Raw genomic sequence first — 20968 nt, forward strand, 5'->3', positions numbered from 1 at the left:
TTTTCTCCTGTTCCTCATGAGATTGGGCACTAAGTTAGACCACAGGGCGAGAAGAGAGAGGGCATGGGTGCCAGGGAGGGGCAGGGCTTCGGCTTGGGACCCTGACGCCTTTCTTTGGGTTGTTTTCCTTCCTCCACAGCTAACATTTTCTTTCCATGGGAACTGGATTCTTGAATAAGGACTTGAACAGGAATAGTGTTCTGCACTTTAAATTCGGGAAATGACCCGTTTCCTGTGCCAGAGAAAAGGCTGTGCTTGAAAATACTATCTATACTGTGCTTCCCGCTTGGCCCTTTCTTCCACGGTGCTGTGCTATTTCAGTTATCTGTTATCAATGTAAATTCCTGACCAGCACAATATGAAGTATTATATCAAAGGCACAATAGTCCGCTGACATCTCAGTGTAAATATTTGTATAATATTAAGAATAAAGCAATTTAGACAATACCTTATTAAGGAAAAATTCATAAAGGTGTTCCTGTCGGCCTTTGAGCTGCTTTTAGAAATTCATTTCTGGGGTTGGGGAGAGGGCTCAGTGGTTACAAGTGATTGCTGCTTTTGCAGAGGATCTGGGTTCCTTTTCCAGCATTTGTGTGTGCCAGGTGCCTCACATCAGTGTCTTTAACTACAGCTTCAGGAGATCTGATGCTCTCTTTTGGCTCCCACAGTACCTCTGTACAATGACACCACACATACACACACACACACACACACACACACACACACACACACACACAGGCGGAGGGAGAGAGAGAGATAGAAAGAGAGAGAATACACACACACACACATTTTCTGTGTATGGGTGTTTTGCCTCATGTGTCTGTGTATCACATGCATGCCTAGTGCCTGCAGATTCTGGAGGAAAGTGTCATATTCCCTTGAAACTTAAACACACTTTATGTAAAATATCACCAAAAAAATGATGGGCCATTTGAAACATCTTTTCCTCTTTTTCTCTCATCTTGGTGAATTCTGATATTACAAAGAAAAAAAAAAAAGATGTGTCATACCCAAGGGAGTCCATTTTGATTTTATGTTGTAAGCTGGCCCGATAAATTATCATCGCTTGAGGATTCACTAGTGTTGAGAAAGAATTGGTAGCAAAGAGTGTTTATCTTATGATGTCTTTGAAGAGAATGTCTCAGATTGGTCTTCAGTTTTATCATCACCTTTGTGAGGCAAGGCGCTTGTTGATTAGGTCTGAAGTCACAGGCTTTCCCTGGCCCCGCTTCACATAGGTTGTGCAATGCTTGTTACACCTTGTATAATAAAAGTCTTGTAAGCTTTGAGATAATTAAACAGAAAACTCTGTTGGATCTCTCACTTGCTCTGAGTGAATTGGTTCTGTCTTCCAGTCTTTCTCGTGAATTGTGGTATTGTGTGTGTACTGCATGTGCATTTGTATGTGTGCATGCTTATGTCATGTGGAGGACAGAGATAGGTAGATGTTGCGTGTTACCCTCAATCCCTCTCTGCTTTGTTTTAGAGACAGGGTCCCTCACTGACCCAGTTCTTGTTGATTGAAGAAACTGCCTGGCCAGTGAGCTCCAGGGAGCTGCCTATCTCTGTGCTCCCTGTGATAGGGTTACAGACTTGAGCCACTGTGTCTGGCTTTTTATGTGGGTGCTGGGGATCTGAACTTGGTCCTCATACTTACACAGCCAACACTTTACTGCCTAACTGATCTCTCCAGCCCCTACCTTCTATTTTAGGTAAGTTTATAAATTCTGGAATGTTCAGAAAGTAAATTACATGTGTAGAAAGATGGACAAATATACACAATATCTGAGTTGCAGGTCAGGGTAGGTTGGGATCTTTAACACAAAGGACCAGCATTTGGAGACAATAACATTTAAAAATACCAATAACTCCAACTTATCAATAATATGGCTTAAATTGTTGATTCCAAAGTCACATTCATTTGTGGAAACTCTACTTTGAATTTTGGTATTGAGTCATGTCTTGGCCTAGTGATGTGCAGGATGGTACTATCTCTTCATTCTGGGCAATGACAAGGAGACATGCATCAGTCAGCCATGTGGTCATGAGAGGAAACATCTGATAGTCTACAGTAGACTGTGTTGCTGGCCTACAAAGCTCTTTAGCTTAGGTTGATTCTATCCATTTTTGGCTTGTGATATTCTCATAAGTAGGTTTGTTGGTGTGCCATCCCACCCAACATGTAGCATTTCTAAACAGTAGAATTTATCCTAAAAGGTTCACATTATTCTGTTTGTTTTTATATCAAGGGATTCTCCAGGAGTTGGCAGAATCGCTGTTAATAGAAATGCAGAGAGGAAAAGGTAGCAGCCTTACTTTTAGGTCTGTGCTCCCAACTGTTTGTTAGTATGATAGTTAGTTACTTTTCTGTCTGTAGGGACAATCAACCTGCCAGAAACAAATGAGAGCAAGAAAGGTTTATGTTAGCACAGTTTCAGGGAATGGGAGGCCTGGGAGTATTCCTGGCAGTGAAAACCAACCACATCCTTGGCTGTGAGAGTGTGAGGTGGCTTGCTCACATTTTGGTGGCTGACCCTGGAATTGAGCGTTCTGTGTAGACTATGTCTCTAATAACCCTCCAGCCTAACTCCTGTCTGCCAGCTTGGCTGCATATCTCAAAACAGCATGGCTAGTTGAAGAGCAAGTGTTCAGACACCTGTCACACTCAAATCATAACAGCATCGATCCAGAGCAGCAGACGTAGTACCAGTAGTGGCCAGTGACAATGGTGGCGGCAGCAGAAACGTTAGCTGCTATTTATTGGACCTTCACTGTGGGCTGGGCAAAGACTGCACAAAGGTACCAGCTCAAATTATTTCCGTGCCATCCAGTCCATCACTCTGTGAGATGAGTAATTTATTATTAACTTGATTTAATAGGTGAGGGGACCGATATGTAGGATCTCCAGCTTCTCGGAAGTGCTTATCACAGAGCTGAACCCCACCTCCTTTAGTGTCCTGTGGTCGTGTGTGAGTTGAGTGGATATTTCCAGGTCTGCTGGAGGAGGTATGTGGAGAGTAAGTTGTGAAGGGCTTCTAGACAGCCTACCATAACACCACATGCTTTCTAATCTTCCTGGATTTCGTTAATTGGCTTCTTCCTAGAATTGACTTATATATCTAACCGTTCTGGAAAGATATTGACTCCAAACAGTACGATGAAAGCAGGATCTTCAAGAGGCAAACGGTTCTTGGGATAAATATGCTAAGAAGAGTTTATTGATAAAGTTACCCATTAAAAATGCTAGTCAAAAATAAAGAAAATGACCAAAAAAATTATTCAGTATTTGTGTTCACAGGTGCCGGACCTGTTGTTAGCTTCTCATCTAAGAGTTAGTACCTCAGTGTTAGACTCTGGAGAAACCTAGAGTTAAGTAACATATGTCACAAAGTGTTCAGTTTTACTCCTGTTTTATATTCTCATGGAAGTAGTATTTTATTTAAACACTTTAAAGTCAAATGGCATGTTCAAACTCACAGCTCTGGAGTGGTCAGTACTAAATATCTTTGAGAGTCCAGGGTATCTTGGCAAAATCCCAAGCTTGTGGCTATAAAACAATGGCTACAGAGATCAGTTTGCAAAAATGAGCAAAACAGACTTCAGTTTTAAAAACTGCTGCCCTGACCCAAGCAAGTGTAAGCTCACAGACTGGACTGACAGCTGGCATGGGACCGAACTAGGCCTTCTGAATGTGATTGACAGCTGTGAGCTTGATCTGTTTGTGGGACCCCTGGCAGTGGGACCAGGACTTATCCCAGGTACATGAACTAGCTCTTTAGGATATCTTGCTCAGCCTTGATGCGGGTGTGTGTGTGTGTGTGGGGGGGGGGGGGGGTTTGGTCCTACCCCAACTTGATATGCCAGCCTGTGTTGACTAAGCAAGGGAGGCCTTCCCCCTGTGAGGAGTGAATGGGGGATCGGGTGGGAGGAAGGTGTGGGAGAAGTGCGAGAAGGGGAGGGAGGGGAACTGTGGTTGGTATGTAAAATGAAAAAAATCATAAAAAAGCCCCCCCCCCAAAAAAAAAAACCCACCCTGCTCTTGACTATCAGCTAACGTTCAGCTTGAGTGGAAAGCATAATAAAGAAGATGATGCTTGGTAACAAAATGAAATGTCTATGTGGGTCCCTTAGGTCCAGACTGGCGGTACTCTTGAAGAAAATAGCCCCTGATCTGCTTTTCTTGGTGTTTGACTTTGGATGTTTCCTCTATTACTTTTTACCATTTAAGAAAATTTTGTTTTGAGACAGGGTGTATCACCGAACTTGGAGCCCACTGATTCCACAGGACTTGCTGGCTGGTGAGCTCCGGGGTCCTCTTGCCTCTGTCTTTCCAGTGCTAGGTTCATAGGTACATGCTACCAAACCAGCGCTGTGTGTGCATGCTAGGGAAGCTGAACTCTGGTCTTCATGCATGTGTGGCATGCACCTCCCTGACGGAGCCACCTCCCTAGCCCTGGGTGAATGTTTTAACTGTATTGTACTGTGTTCAAACCCATTAGTGTTCTTCCCCTCTTCATTAGAACCAATATCACCTTGGGACAATAGAAATTAAATGTCTTGTTAACAAACTTTTACTGACTGAGCTATGAAGTGAATTTGTAGGAACTGGAATTTCAGAAACAAAGCTTGACCAGAAAATGACTGAAAGGTACAAAAGAGAACGAAAAATGATTTTCATTTTGCTTTTAATACTTGAATATAAAACTATAATTTTGCTGGTATTATTCTTGTTAGTGTCCTTTTCTTTTCACCTCAGTATTACCAGTCACTTGTTCAATGTCTCTAAAGTCCAGTGTCTGGTACACAGTGTTCTAGTCAAAAGTGATGAAGACTTCCAAGAAAACCCTGTTTTTCATATAGGGTTTTTAACTTACAGGGGTCAAATAGAGAACAGTTAATTGTTTTCATTATCTTCATCAACATTTTTTTCTTTTCATTTTATTCTGTGTATGGCTGTTTTGGCCACATGTGTCTGTGTACCACGTGTGTGCCTGGTGTCCATGGAGGCCAGAAGAGGGTGTGGGATTCCCCTGGAATGGGTATTATAGACAGTTGTGAGTCAACATGTGGGTGCTGGGAACTGAACCTGTGTCCTCTGCAAGAGCAACCAGTGCTCCTAAGTGCTGGGCCATCTCTACAGCACCTAATTATGTTCAGATCCTGAGAGTGTGATTATAATTATCTGCCTCTGAGACAGTCATGGGGTTGGAATTAATAGTTACTCTGAAAAAGGAGCGAAGCATCTTGTAATGGGAAGTTGAGCACATATAGAAGGTCTGTCAATAGCAGTGATGTAACAGATGTTTTTAGTCCTGGACCATGCAGGAAATAGATGGCTTTCCTTGGGGGATTGGGTACTCCACTGTTTTGATGTCACTGCAGTTGGGCAGTTATCCGAATAATCCAGGCATTGTATAGTCTCTTTGGATGACTTGTAGACTGAAAAATGCCCTTGAGGATGAGCCTTTAGTGGTACTGAAGTACTTAACAGATGGTTTAGTACTTCTAAGATTTTGTAGTTTTGTCTGGATGGAATGTTGCCATGGTAGCTGAGGGACAAATGATCATCTCCTTCAGAGATGAAAAGATGCAGTTTATATTCATTAGGCAGGCGTAATTCAGAGGGTAAAGACATGTAACCAGTGTCATTTTATAGTTACGGTTCAGGGCATTAGGAAAGAAAACACACTACTAAACACCCTCGAGTGGACAGCACGGCTCCCCACAACAGAAGGATTATCCAGCTCCAAATGTCAACAGGATTGAGAAACCCTTCTGTCCATGGATGAGCAAGAAGACTGTCATGGCCTGCATTCCACATTGTCCATGTTTAGGAAGATAAAACAGACTAAGGAAATTAATAGGTCACAGTCTGTGTTCTTCTGAAATGACTGTCATCTACTGAAAAACAAGTTGTCTCTTTGTTCCACAAGCTTACTGAATAATTTGTTTTTCATTCATTATTTATTTTTTTGAGACAGAGTCTCACTGTGTTGCTCTGGCTATACCTGAACTCAGTCTGTAGTCCAGGCTAGCCTCGAAGTCAAAGAAATCCACCTGCCTTTTCCTCTCAAGTGCTTGGATTAAAGACATATGCCACTACACCCACCCTTACTGAATACTTCTTAAGTGCTGAGCATTGCTGTAGATGTTGGGCAAATATTAGTGAGGCAATCAAGACATCTTTATCTTTTGGACCTCCCATCTTGATGTGGGTTATCGAGAGTAGACAGATTCAGTGGAGCTCAGAGGCGTGGTGGACGCCATAGGTAGGAGCATGTCAGTCTGTTGGCTTTCAGAAACTACTCTGAAGAAATGGCATTTAAGCCAAATATCAGCAGGAGAGAGCCAGATGAAAATACTCCAGGCAGGCGGAGGAACGGGGTTCTGAAATGGTGCTGATGTAGAAGTAAGTCTCACAAGGCTGGAGTGAAGCAGGAAGGCTGAGGAGGATTGAGCGGCGTCAGTGCGCAAAGCAGGACTGACAGAGTAGGGGAGGGTGATCATCTAGAGTTCTGCTGTGGGTGAGGATGCTGTGGGTGAGGATACTGGTGGGGGGGGAGAATAAGAACAAGTATAAAGATGTATGTCTGGGAATGTTTTAATGAAACTCATAATTTTGCATGTTAATTAAAAACTTAACTGAACATGGATTAGGGAGAAGCCTCAGTGGATTGCATGAAGACCTGAATTCATTGTCTGGCACCGACAGTAAAAACTGGGGGGTGGGAGTGGGGAGGTGGCTTAGTGGAATAAGAGGCTTCCTCTGAAAGCACAGGATCCGGATTTGAAGCCTCAACACCCACATGAAAGTCAGGGCATGTCTGCATATGCCTGTGACCCCAGAATTAGCAGACAGATAGGCGACCCCAAGAGTACATGCCAGCCAGCCACACTGAAAAAAGGAGAACTTCTGGTTGTCCTGCTCTGGCCTCTGTCTGCCCACAGGCATGCACACCCACACAGTCATGTGTATACAACACAAATATACACCACACACACACACACACACACACACACACACACACACACACACACACACTTTGTGGCAGGGCATGTTTGCAAACCCAGCACTGAGGAGACAGAGGCAAGCAGGTCCTGGAGACTGACTAGCTTTTCAGTTTAGCCAAGATGATGAGCACCAGGTTTACTGAGAGATTCCATCTCAAAAACCTAAGGTGGAGACCAATAGCAAAGTCACTCACATCCACCTCTGGCCTTCATGTGCACACAGTATGGGGGAGCACACCTGCACACATAACATTATTGCACTCCCCCCCCCCAACACACACATTTACCCACTGGAGGGTGCTGTGGAAGGCAGTTAGGTTATGAGAGCTCTGCCAGAGATTGGTTTAGTGCCCTCCTCAAGAGAGGTCTGAGCAGAGCTGTTTGCCCTGTCACCGTGTGAGGGCATGGGAAGGTGACATATTGAAGAGCCAGCCTTTACAGATGCTGAATCTACTGGTGTCTTGCCCTCGGACTGTCTAGTCCCGGCTCATCCATTCCATTCTGAGGTATCTCAGAGCAGTCTCATGGAGTGGGGAGAGGTGGGTGGGTTGTATTTTGTGTGGAAGCAGACCCTTCAAAGATTTGGAGCTGCAGAGTTTTAGTCTGAATTACATTGTAAAATAGTCATTTTCTCAGGTGCAAGAATAGAGGCCAGGACCTAATAATGGGCCTGCAACCCTTGGTTAGTACTATTTCGCCAAGATAATTACAACAATATTTGGAGTTGATCATTTCCCTTTGTTTTTTGTTATTCTACTACCTGATTGTGTTCCAAGTGCTTGACAGTAAAATTAGACTGAGACCTGTGTGGGCCTTTTTCTTTGGGTATTATAAGTAGAGGGGCCTGTTGCACCCCATCCTATCGTGAGTCTTGTGTATAGAGTTGGTGCCAGGCTAGGAAAGATACATACAGGAGGGAAGAAGGCTGGTGAAGTTCATTAGTACTTTACTTGAAGTGAATGAAGTATGTATTCTGCTGGGGATAGAACAAGAACACAGTCAGCTTTAAGGAAATAATAATAGCATTTGATACCGTAGATTGGTTGGAATGAATCTTGGTCATTGGTCAATGGAGAGCCCTTGGGGTTATTGCAAGGTGTCCCATGGTTTTTTGAATATCTTATGATTTTCAAAAGCTATTAAAGTTAAGTTTTTTACTTAATGTTAGTTATTTTCTATTTTTCTTTTTTTTCCCTAGTAGTGCTGGGCATCAACTATAGGGCCTGTCAGATACTAGGCAGTGATCTGCTGCTCAGTTTCATCTCCAGCTCCCTTACCTCCTCATCTAGAAGTATTTGGCTTCTCTTCATTCAAGATTGTCTCCTCCCATAAGTATAGAAGCCGATATTTTTGACAACTTGGTTTATTGATATATTTATGTCATATGCCCAGAAGAGTGCTCATGGTCTGTGGATATGTAGAACTTTGTGAAAAACCTTTCAGGGATATATGAGGTTCAAACTATTTTCACGGTAATGCTAAAACTGCTTTGTTTTTACTGTGTCGTTGTGTGTACTGATGATGCAAGAGTTGCAGTCTATAAACTCATTAATGCTTTAATTGTACTCAAATCTGTGGCCACACCGGTTAGTTTATGTCACCTCATGGGGGTCAAGGAGAAGGTGACAGTTCCACTGGAGATATTCTTTCCTTTAAACTTCTTTTTGAGGGAGTGTATCTCTTATTTCATATCTATGAGTGTTTTGTCTGCATGTGTTGTCTTTGTACTAATAATGTGCCCTAACCATGGAGGCCAGAAGAGGGCATTGGAGCTCCCGGAACTGGAACTGTGGGTGGTTGTCAGCTACTGGGTGGGCACTGGGAATCAAACCTGAGTCCTCTGCAAGAGCAACAAGTGCTTGAAACTGCTAGGTCATCCCTCTAACCCTTGAAGAATATTCTTGAGGAAATAATGTAAGTTTTCTTTGCATAGGCAAGGATTTTGGCTGCATAACTCACTACTGTGTTCAGCTCTAGGAAAAGAACTTCTGGTGTTGTTTGGGTTGCTGGGAAACATCATATTTACTTGAAATAGTGACTTCAGGACAAACTATGGTTTCTGTTTTTAGAGTGTTTGTGTATTTGGCAGACACTTGCTCAATAAAAGAAAAACAGCTGATAGTGTTTGTTGTCAGTGATAGAATTCATGCTTTCAAGTGAGCACTGAGTTTTAAGAAATGTGTGTCCATCTCTGTGAGGTTGACTGTTTCCTAAGACTTAAAGAATTTTCTGATGAACTACATGTTGATATTCACACATGTGCCTTTTTTCAACATTATGTAGTGACATATGTCAATATTATATATAACAGATATACCTATCATAAAATTAACACTGAAAATTTAAACATTCACACTTGAGTATAATATCCCTTTATGCTAGACCAGTGGATTTTAATGTAACAATGAAAAGTTCATTATGTGTAGCTTCATATTCCTACTGACTTTTAAGAAATTATAGTCAACTGAGTTTGGTAATTCATGTAAGAAGAATATCCATGATTATCTGAATAAGTTATAAGAAACACACTCCTTCTGTATTCAGTATTCATTTATATTAGATTGTATTTTCTTTGGTTAGTTCCACTGAAATGACATATCACAACTACTTTAGCATACACGAAGATCCAGGTATTTTCTATTAAGGTAGTCATTAAAAATTACAAGCATCTAAACCAGTATACACTTAACAAGTGATTTTATTTATCTGTGTGCCTGTGTTGGTGTGTGTCTGTTGTCTGTGTGCAGGTAGATACATATAAATGTTCATGGAGGTCAGGGGAGGACTTCAGATGCCATAGACCTGGAGTTACAGACATCGGTGAGCCTCCCAGACTGGGTGCTGGCGTCTGAACATCCATCCTCTAAAATACTAAACCATCTCTCCAGCTCCAAGTATCACACTTTTCACAGAAATTACTTTGAGAAAAGCTAATATCTTTTTAAAACCAAAAAATAGTATTTATATTAATATATAAAGGGTTTAATGATTAGTAATTTTAAAATAAATGAATCTATTAAATTAATAATTGTTATATTGATTGCACTTTAATTTGTAATACGCTAGATATTGATAGATGCATGCAGAAGACAGACTCTTTGGGATTTACCATAGTTTTCTTTTTTGGTTTTTCAAGACAGGGTTTCTCTGTGTAGTTTTGGTGTCTGTCCTGGAACTCACTCTGTAGACCAGGCTGGCCTCAAACCCACAGAGATCTGCCTGGCTCTGCCTCCGGAGTGCTGGGATTAAAGGCGTGTTCCACCACCCAGCCATAGTTTTCATAAATATGAAGAAGCCTTGGTGCTGAACAGTACCCAGAACAGTGACTGGCACAGAACAGAAACTCTTGTCTCTTTCTGATCAGTTCATTATTAAGCTATCTTTTAAACTGTAGATATTAACATATGAAAACATATGTAAAAAGAAGAGCACCCATTCAAGAGGTCTGGGAATTAGAAAGTGTTCAGGGAAGGGAGCCTGGTGAGGACAGGAAGCATTCAGAGAAACTATGTTCATGAAGCCTATTGCAAGGTGAGCATGCCTATTCTCAGAGTCCCAAATCGGAAATGCAGCAAAGTCAGTTTTCTACCATTAACATGACATGATAGTGGAAAATCTCATAACTTATTTCATGCACAAAATTATTGAAAACATAAAATTATCTTCAGACTGTGCATGCAAGGTATGTGTTAAACAAATTAATTTCATATTTGGATCAATCACTAATCTATCTCACTGTGCGTGTGTGGACAAATGTTTAAAACTGAAAAGACTCCCCCGTGTGAAGTACTTGGCTTCTAAACACTTCAGATGAGGTGACTGACTGTGTAAAACTTGAAGGATGATTGGCTGTAGTAGTTTTTTAAATTTACCTCCGAAGTTGTCTTCTGTGTTCAGCAAAGCTTCTTTAGAACTTTTCTGTTTACTGGCCCCATCCCCTCACTTCCGCTCTGCCCGCCCCACTGGTCAGGCTCACCAGGACCGAATGTGTCTGCACCGTCTTGTTTGGTTGTTTGGTCCTCCAGAGGCAGTTGGTTCCTTGATGTTTGTCTCCTGCCCTGGTGTTTGTGACACTGTTCTCCACCACTTCACTGTTAACTGGAATCCTTGTCTCCTGTTTTGTTTTTTTCTTCCACACCCTGCGTGTAGGAGAGGCCTGAATTTTGTCCTGCAGCCTTTTGGTGTCTTCTCCTGAGTACTTTATCTTATGGACTGAGGCTAGAGGTCTCCTTCTCTATCCTTTTCCAAGTTCTATCTTCATGCCAGTGTCTGATCTCACCTGAGAGAGAGCAGGAGAATTCTTCAAACCATGGTTTCTCTTCAGAACCTCAAATGGTATGCCAATTCCTTGTTCAGGATCTCCATTTGGTGTCCAGTAGACATTTCAAACTCCACATAGAGCTGGACAGTGGTGGCATACGCCTTTAATCCCAGCACTTGGGAGGCAGAGGCAGGCTGATCTCTGTGAGTTCGAGGCCAGTCTGGGCTACAGAGTGAGTTTCAGGAAAGGCACAAAGCTACACAGAGAAACCCTGTCTTGAAAAACAAAAACAAAAACAAACAAACAAACAAAAAACTCCACATGGCCTCAACAAGCTGATTCTCCCACCCTCAAATCCCTTTTCTTCTTTGAGTTTTCTCCATTCTCTTAAAATGGCATCACTGTTAGCCAGATGTTCAAGGCAAACTCAAATAGACTTGTCTGATTTAGCAAGATTCTGTCGATGTTCCCAGGAAAACAAAACAAATGTTATTGACACCCTAAAGAATTGTGATGTGATAATGCTTCAAGTTTAAAAGGCAAAAGGAAAACATTTACCCTTAATGTTTATTTACATCTATTTTCATAGAACGAGTACATTTTCTTCCTGTAACAGAACAAAACCCTCTTGAAATTTTCATTTTTATGTGTAAATTTATTCCTCTCTCTTTATGGCTGCATTTTCAAGATGATTTACTGATGCTGACTTGTCTCTATATGTGGGATATTTAGGGGAGTACCAAGATTTAATACATGATCCTGTGAAATTCAGGTTAACATCAAGTGGCTAAAATTTAAAGTGTAAAATACAAAAACTATGTGTGTGTGTGTGTGTGTGTGTGTGTGTGTGTGAGAGAGAGAGAGAGAGAGAGAGAGAGAGAGAGAGAGAGAGAGAGAGAGAGAGAGAGAGGTGTAGTTGATGCAAACAATAGGAACGGCAAAAGTGAGCCAAAGGAGATGCATCAGAGCCTTGCACTTTTCAAGTACAAGTGCTTACCAAGAGTGAAGGATTGTGGCCTTGGCTCGTTATTGGGTGATAGCAGCACAGTTGAGCAGACAAAGAAGAGATTCTTTTCTCTTTCTCTTCTATCTAAAGACTTTCTTCCTTCTCTTGGTAGCAAATCTGTATTTTTAGTGTTATTAAACTTAGCATTTGACATTTGACATTTGACATAAGCTTTTAACTGAATATATAGTCAGAGGAAAGCAACATGGAAAAAGATAAAGAAAAAATGAAGCACTTGCTCACACTGGGGGAAAGATAGCCCATACTACCGGTATCTCAGAAAATGTGTGTGCAAGCACTGTTAGGGGGATGATGAAAAGGTGAGCATGTGTGGACATACGTGTGAGCTGTAAGGTCCTTGGGGAAGCACCTGGAAGCCTCTCCTCCAAGTGTGGCTTGTCCATCTTGTCTGACCACCTGCCTTGCATTTCCACAATGAACTGTTTATGAAACCTAGATTGTGACTCATGAGGGAGGCATCTCCTGGCAGGGTACGTGAGACTCCAGGTGGTTGGGTGAGGGCGATGTGTAGAAGTGGTCATTATTGGTTGTTGAGTTGAATCAAAAGGTGAGATGAGTGATTCTGTTTTCCCACTGCAATTCACTTCCTGGTTTCTCTAACTCTGATATTGACAGCCTTTGGGAGGATCAGTAAATCAATGTCTATCAGAAAGTAGGCTCTGGACCTGCTTTATCAGAGCCACCATAGAGTCCTGCTCAAAGTGCACACTAAACCAACCATCTTCCTCAACCAACCATCTTTCCTCAGGACTTCAGGAAGAGTTGGTATCCTGCATGTAGACTCTTAAACAGCAGAGTGCTTGTGAACCATGAGCATTAAAAGCTGTTTTTTATGGTTTATTTTCAAATATATTTGCACTATGGCTAGATCCAGTGAAATTGTGGACTTGGATAAAGGAATAAATGCACAGAATAGTGTCAGTTCCCTTACATGTCTTTGTGACTGACTTGCTGATGCTTCCTTAGTTGCTGTGAGAAGGTTTAATGACCAGTTATTAAACACTGAGGAGATGGTGGCTACAGACTGTTAAAAATGTATTTATGTTTATCTTCAGGACAGAAGACTTAACATTTAAAAAAAAATACCGGAGTTCTCAGGATTGCGCATTCCCAGGAAGCCATCTAAAGTCTGCTTTTCCTGTATATAAAACAAGGAATTTGGGGAATGACGGTTTGGTCAGACATGGCAGCGAGGTCCAGGTTTGTTTCCTATGCAGTCAAACACATGGTCCACAATACCATGGAAGACAAGGAGGTAGACATGTCAGCGGACTAGGTGGTGTATTTGATTAGTTAGTATGTTCCCTACCAACTCTCATTTTGATTTAGTTTTACTACTTCCAGGATTTCATTTAGTGATTCAAGAATGCGCTAGGTCCTGTTTATGAAGAAAACGTTTATAATTGCAGAGGTGAAGTTTAAGATTTGCTTGCATGAGACATTACCTGTTTACTATGTGGTCAATGTGAAATGTAAACTAGGCAAGTCAAACATTCTCGTTGTGATAAAGCTAAATAGAAAAAGTGGAAGATCATGTTGGGATGAGTATTTGGAAAGTATTCAAGAGAAACAAATCTGAAATTAAAAATTAAACAAAACAATTCTAAGTAAAATAGGATCTTAAAAACTACAAGATTCACATGTCATTTCTCCATGGCCAACTGTGTATAACTATGTATAACGATGTATAATAGTTCAAAAACTATATCATATTTTTAATAAAAATTAAGGTTATACCCAATGCTTTTGCATTTGTTTTATTTAATTAGATGTATGTAAGAGAGCTCAGGTTATTATTTTGCTTTGGCTCCATAGTTAGGGAATCAGAAGTATGAACAGAATGAATAAGGAATAAAACACAGTGCTGATGCTGATGGTGGGTAAGATCTGGGGGGCTGCCTTGTCTGGTTTTGTTTAAATAAGCTTTGTTTTTATTTTTATTTTTATTTTTTATGTTGAATGGAAAGGAAAAAATAAAACTATTTTTATTTTCAGAAGACATGATTTCATATTGAGAAAGTTCCTAAGGAAGCCACAAAATAAGAATTATTGAATTACTTAGTAAGAGTGTTAAGGCATAAAATGAGCACATGAGATTTTATATACATTAGAAGTAATCTAAAACTGAAAACAAAATAATTACATTTACAATAATATAAAAAATGATGTGAGGCCTGTACACTGAAAACTCCAGAACTAGTGAAAGAAATTAAGGAAATCTAAGAAAATGGAGATTTTTCCATGCTTATGGCTTAGACGAGGAAACAGTTACCTTAGGAAGAGCTCTCCTTCCACTTAACTGAGGTACACACTCAATGTCACTGCCAGAACCCCGGGTACATTTTGAAAGAAAGGATGAAGTTATACTTAAAAAAAAAAAAATTCAAGTAAACAAATGAGCTATGTGCAACCATGTCTCTTAGACTGGAACCTTCCCTCCTGGAGGGGAGATGGAGGCTAATAATAGCCAAGAAAACTTGAAAGCTGGGCAAGCAAAATACATTCTAAGACTTACAATCCCCTCCTCACCAAAGCCCTAAAACATGGAAAAGTTGCTGGGGGGAGGGCAGACTCAAGAGTACAGCAGAAGTCCCAGCTGGATCAGGAACAGAGTGGGAGAACAGAGAGGGAGATACCATGATGAATGAAGAACCATGGGAATAGGAAGAAGCAGAGTGCTAGAGAGGTCCCCAGAAATCCACAAGATACCTCCACTGTAGACTACTGGCAATGGTTGAGAGAGTGCCTGAGCTGACCTGCTCTGGTGATCGATGGCCGAACACCCTGGCTCTTATGATAGAACTCTTATCCAGTGTCTGATGGAAGCGGATGCAGAGATCCACCTCTGAGCCCCAGGTGGAGCTCTGGGAGTCCAATCAGTGTGAGAGAGGAGGGATTGAATGAGCGAGAGATATTGAGACCATGATTGGAAGAAGCACAGGGACAAATAGCCAAACTAGTGGAAACTCGTGAACTGTGAACCAAAGGCAGAGAAGCCCCCATGGAACTGTTTCAGGCCCTCTGGGTAAGTGAGACAGTTGATTAGCTTGAACTGTTTGGGAGGCCCCCAGGCAGTGGGACCGGGACCTGTCCTTGGTGCATGGGCTGGCTTTTTGAAGCCTGGGGCCTATGCTGGGACACTTTGCTCAGCCTTGGTGTAGGGAGGAGGGGACTGGACCTGCCTCAGCTGAGTCTACCAGGCTGGGCTGACTCTCCAGGGGAGAACTTGCCTTGGAGGAGGTGGGAATGGAGGGTGGATTGGGGGGGGGGGAGGAGAGAGGACAGGGGAATCTGTGGCTGATATGTGAAATTAAGTTAATTATAAAATAAAAATACTATAAAAAGAAAAGCTGATTGCCACAAAATTAACATAAATATATCCTAAAACAGTGAAAAAAAAAAAAAAAAGGAGGATGAGTAAGAGAGCTCTAAGAAGCTTTGTTTTTAAAGCAGAAGTGATAATGTGCTCACAGCCAAACATTCAAAAAGGAATTAATGTCCAGAAGTCTCCTTCCAGAATCCTGGGCAGAAGTAGCTACTGTTGGCAGTTTTGGAGTATTCTGATCATTTTTCCCTCACTGATATGATACATGTATATATATAATGTATATATATATATACACTTGTGTGTATATGTTCATGTGTATGTGTGCATATGTGTTTGCATATCAAGAATACCACTTTGTGAATTATTTTCACCAGACAACTTTTCATGAGCATCTATCATGTATACTTGTATGTGTATTTATATATACTTATGCGTTTATGTGGGCATAGGTTTCAGTACATTCATGTCTGACTGTGCTTTTGCTACCAAAGTCTGCGATATGAATGTACCACAGTGTATTTTGTGATTTCTTTATGGGTGGGTCTTTAGGTTGTTTCCGGTTTTATTACTTTTATAACCAGTGAGTCTCTTTGTCAGAATATATTCCTAGAAGTAGAATCACTAAGTTAGAGGAAAGTCCACTTCAGTTGTGACATGTGTGATCAAGTTGTCTTCAGGACTGGTGTCCTAGTTATTATTGTCAGCAATGCCTTGAGGGTGCCAATCTGGGATATTATGAGCAATCTCTTAATCATCATCAACTTTTGTTAATGACTTAAATGTGTGACTATAACATGTCAAAGGTATGACTCTTATTGTAATTTTTATTTTTTAAATGTCATAGCCGGAGGCACCCGCCCTGAACTTCAGTGTGCCCTGGGAAGTTGCATACCTTCCTTCACTTGGTTGCTGGTGGCAGAGTTCTCAAGGCAGACAAAAGAGCACTGATCTTTTCTTACTTTGTGGTGCTGGGCAATTGGAGTAGGGCTTCTGATATATTATCTACAGTTGAGCAATATCCACAGTCCTTGAAATGATCTTATCGGGCCACTGGGGAATTTATGGATAATGTCTTTAGATATAAACTAAGTTTGCTAGGTGGAAAGTTCTCTTTTTTTTTAAAACCTTTTTACTTTAAGGTTCACTATATCAAACATTCTGTATTTAGCCTTTAGAGAAAGCTTAACTATCAAAGAAGATTCAAGTCTAAATATTCTAAGTACACTCCCCCTCCCCCCAATTCCGTCTTTCTTTCCCTGATGCTGAGCATTAAACCCAGGGACTTGTGCCTGCTAGGCAATCATTCTACCTCTGAGCAACTCCCTTGTCTTGAAAGACTTATGCCTACCGTAGGGCAATGAAGAACTCTGACTGAAGCCCTGAAATTTATTATTTTGCTTCTGATGAAGTATGAGCATGGTGACATAGGAATGGAAAAGGGATCCTTCCTGAGAGCAGCAGTTACTGGCAAGTGTGTCTGAGTGTGCTGACGCAACTATCTCCCCTCCCGACCCCCACCTCACAGTACTAAGAGTCACTGTAGAATTTCAGGTCCTTTTACCGTTTCAGGTGAAATGCCGTATTTACATTATAGTTTGATCTTTCTGCACTTTGCAATGCTTAAAATTTAGGAAGCACCCAATTCTAAATGTTTACCTTTACCCTAGAATTCTGAAGAGCAGGTGGATGGATTTAATTCATATAGACTTGATCATTTTTCTCTGTGCCTCAGCAATGTAACGGAAGAAAGTTTCTGGGGTAGGAGCGACAGTGTGCAAGAATCTCACATATTACAGCAAAACTATTATACTCAGCTACTAAGCATTTTAAACTTCAGTTTTATTTATTTGAAACAAGGTCTCACCACATAGCCTTGGCTGGCCTAGAAATCCTTATGGAGGTCAGCTAGTCTGGACCTTCAGGCAATCCTCCTAGTTCTGTCCCCAAGTACTGGGATTACAGGTGTGCATTGCCATGCCGACTGGTAAGCGTGGTGTTTTGTACGGCACTTTACCTTGTTCTGATGAGTGCCCAATCATTTTATAGTTCTAGCTTTGCTCTCCTAATGTCTTCTTTTGTTCTGTACAGGCCTTCTTGCATCGAATGAACCAGTGTGCAGCAGCAAAGGTCGACAAAAATGTGACGGAGGAAACAGTAAAGGTGAGCAGGCAGCTTTAGCCTCTCAGCCAAGCTCAGGGACCCGAAAGGCGATATGTCCATGGAGGGTTCCTTCAGGGCCCTTTACTTTATCATCAGCTCCACTGTGAGTTCTGTAGCAGTGACTAGTGTTGATAATGTGAACGAGGGAGCTAGAGTCTGGAACAGAAAGGAAGAAGACAGCTTACATGTCGCAAAGAATTCTTGCGTTTGCTAAGATCATGGAACCATTTGAAAAGATGGAAAATAAGCTTAAAAAGTAAGACTAGAATTTCAGTGTCTATGAGAAGAAGGGTGGGCGAGGCGACAAGATAGTTGCCAGAGTAGCTCAGGAAGGCAAGCTATGGGGAAGTGAGAACTGCAGTCTCTGTGATCTCTAATGAGCAAAATTTCAAGGGTCCCCTGGCAAACAGAAAAAATGTAATATCCCAGCCCCAAAGTAAATCCATAAGCATTTCCTTACACTGCAAAATGCAGGGAAAGGGTCCTGGGGTGTGACTTAGTGGTAGTATGTGTTCTGGGTTGGTTACAGTGTCACTGCAGGCCTGACAGGAACTGAGAAACACCACCCATAACCTAGGTAGCAGAGCGTGGCTAAACGATGTAGTGCTTGAGGATCTGGGTTCTAGTCCCAGCCCCTCCCCCTCCCCACTCTCTTTCTCTCAGGAAGAATGAAGAGTTATGAAAAAAAGAAATAAAGAATGGTAAATGAAAATTAATTTTTCTGTAGTGGTTGCTAATTATGCTCCTACTATTTTATTAATTAAAAAAAAATTCAAAAGCTTTTTAGATTCTTCTGACTCTGTTTCCTTATAGGTTATACATGTAACATGCAGACTTTTCTACCATTGGAAACTTTAGTTAACAAGCTTTGAGTCACAAAGAAAAGCAACCTATGATTCAAATGGACTTGCACACTTTCACTCACAGGGAGTCCAGATGGAAGAAAACATCCATGCAGATGTTTCAGGGTGGGCAAAGTGTTGCTAGGTCTGCAGCACCCAGTGCCGCCATCTGGGTGCAGCACAGTGACCTTGCAGGTGACCCAGCTGTGGCTTCTACACAAACACACTGCCAGGAGGAAGGACGGTCCATTCCGGGACACCTTTCATAGTGCCACGGACTTCCCTGAAAGCCTGTCAGCCAACCTCCCACACCCTTACATACAGGCACTGGGGAAGAGGTTGGGGTTGGCAGACTGGGATTTGTCCCCCAGGTCTTTTCCTAAGTGTCTGCATGGTGTCCCCATTCCCAGAGTTCTGTGGAAGTAGAGAAGTCCGGATGAAACTGGTCCTGCTTGCCAGGCTAGAGGAAGAGATGATGGAGAGTAGCTCTCTGTTTAGGGGGCTGTGCCCTCATGGGCCTTTTAATTTAATTTTTCAAATTTGCTTCACAACTGCCCTTAAAGTTTTTGTTGATGTATTTATTTTACAGATGTTATTCTCCAATATTGAGGAGATCCTTGCCGTCCATAAGGAGTTCCTGAAAGTTGTAGAAGAATGCTTACACCCGGAACCCAATGCCCAGCAAGAAGTGGGAACCTGCTTTCTTCACTTTGTAGGATAATATTTTTTTTTCCTGTTTACTTTCAAACTCTTTCTCTCTCGATTTTAAGGGTTGCATCTTGGCAGAGTCGTGTGTGTGAATTCAGCATAGAAGTAAAGCTGGACACCAGAAGGTTGGGGTCTTTTAAGGCCAGTGAAATCTTGCCCTCAGAGCCAGAAAAGGGGAGGGAGTCTCTCATCATCCATTTCACTCCAAGAATAAACAGCCTTTTCTTTTTCCCGACAAGCTAGTTCTTCACATCCTCTGTAGCTTTGAATTCTAATGAATATTCAGCCTGTTTCATAATGAATGGATTTTTATGTTTCACTCAAACATAGAACATTTTTCTTTTGAGGCAGAAAATTCTCACTCTTATAATGGCGCTACAAGCCCTCTCTTTATTGGTCAGAATGTCCCCTTGTTAATTGGCTGGTGACAGACCTGGAGGGGAACAGACCGTTGCTTCCCATGACTGGTTTCCCTCCAGGGTGGCTTCTCAGAAGTTGTTTTGGAGTGCTGTGGAAAGAATGAGGGGCAAGGGCTTGGTGGTCTGGAACACACACCCTCTGCTCTGTTGTCAATTTCATGTATTTGGACAGGATACCTGGAATTAGAGAGTGGATTTGCAAACTAAGAAGCCACCTGCTTAGTGAAAATTGTCTTTAAGAACTAAAGGACATTCATACTAGACGAACAAATTGGAAAATATTGTTATTGACCCCTTTCCACTGATGCTAATTTTCAGAATGCCTCTCTGAATCAAATGGCTACCCCCTGACTATCTCACTTAAACAGCTAGGTGAGAGTATTCTATGGTAAACGAAGCTTTGCATCTGTTTCCTACTTAGTCATATATCTTGTAGTTTCTTTATCTATATGTGACAAACAGGCTCTTTTTGTAATCTGTATTTCATAATGATAATTCTAGCAAAGGGAGATACTCCTGGGGTCTGGGTGGATTAAACTGAAATTCTTGGTTGTGGCTGGAAGCTGTGTTGTTCATATCCGCTTCCTCAAGCCTGTTTCCTTTCACAGAAGAATCAGACTCCCCTGCCAGCTGGAGGAACTGTTATCTCAGGCCAGGGATGCTCATGGGACTCTGCACCCTGACAGCCATTTCCTTAGTAACACATTATGAATCTGTCATCCATGAATGTCGCTCAACTACTTCTGAACTTTACTCTTGTTCTGGATCATACTATCTCTTCAAGCAAGTGATTCAGCCCGTGCTCTGTTGGCTATATGAAACAGTGCTTACTGTTTCTAAGTGCGTGTCTTTGAAATTACAAAGGATACCCTTCTGTTCTGATAATTTGATCAATAAACTATTGTGTTTCTCATTGGGCTCTTTTGATAGCTATTAATTATAGCTCCTTTGAGAGCAGTCTTAGAGATGGTAGAGAGCCTACAGATCATGATATAGCAAAATTCTTGATTTTTGGAAAGAATTCCCACTAACACTGAAAACCGTTTCTGGTGTTTCCTGGCAGCTTAAATCACTAGAAGATCTTGATTGATCACACCTCTGTTCATCACTGGCCTAGCCATGTCCCCTGAATAGTCCTGCTCTGGAGCTCTGTAGACTTGTTCATTTCTCACAGAATAAAGGCTGTTTGAAAGTAGCTATAATACTATTGCT

General features: G+C 41.6%; 1 protein-coding gene across 1 annotated transcript in view; it reads left to right on the top strand.

Annotated features, from left to right (window-relative positions):
• The window catches only part of Prex2 (phosphatidylinositol-3,4,5-trisphosphate dependent Rac exchange factor 2), a 307700-nt gene that overhangs the window by 51680 nt on the left and 235052 nt on the right, over positions 1-20968 (top strand). Inside the window, exons 2-3 of the mRNA XM_028864566.2 lie at positions 17716-17787; positions 19219-19341. Coding sequence (XP_028720399.1) covers positions 17716-17787; positions 19219-19341 — 195 coding nt within the window. The remainder of the gene's footprint in view (positions 1-17715; positions 17788-19218; positions 19342-20968) is intronic.

The sequence above is a fragment of the Peromyscus leucopus genome, chromosome 5, assembly GCF_004664715.2.
Source record: "Peromyscus leucopus breed LL Stock chromosome 5, UCI_PerLeu_2.1, whole genome shotgun sequence".
In the NCBI taxonomy this organism is placed as follows: Eukaryota; Metazoa; Chordata; class Mammalia; order Rodentia; family Cricetidae; genus Peromyscus; species Peromyscus leucopus.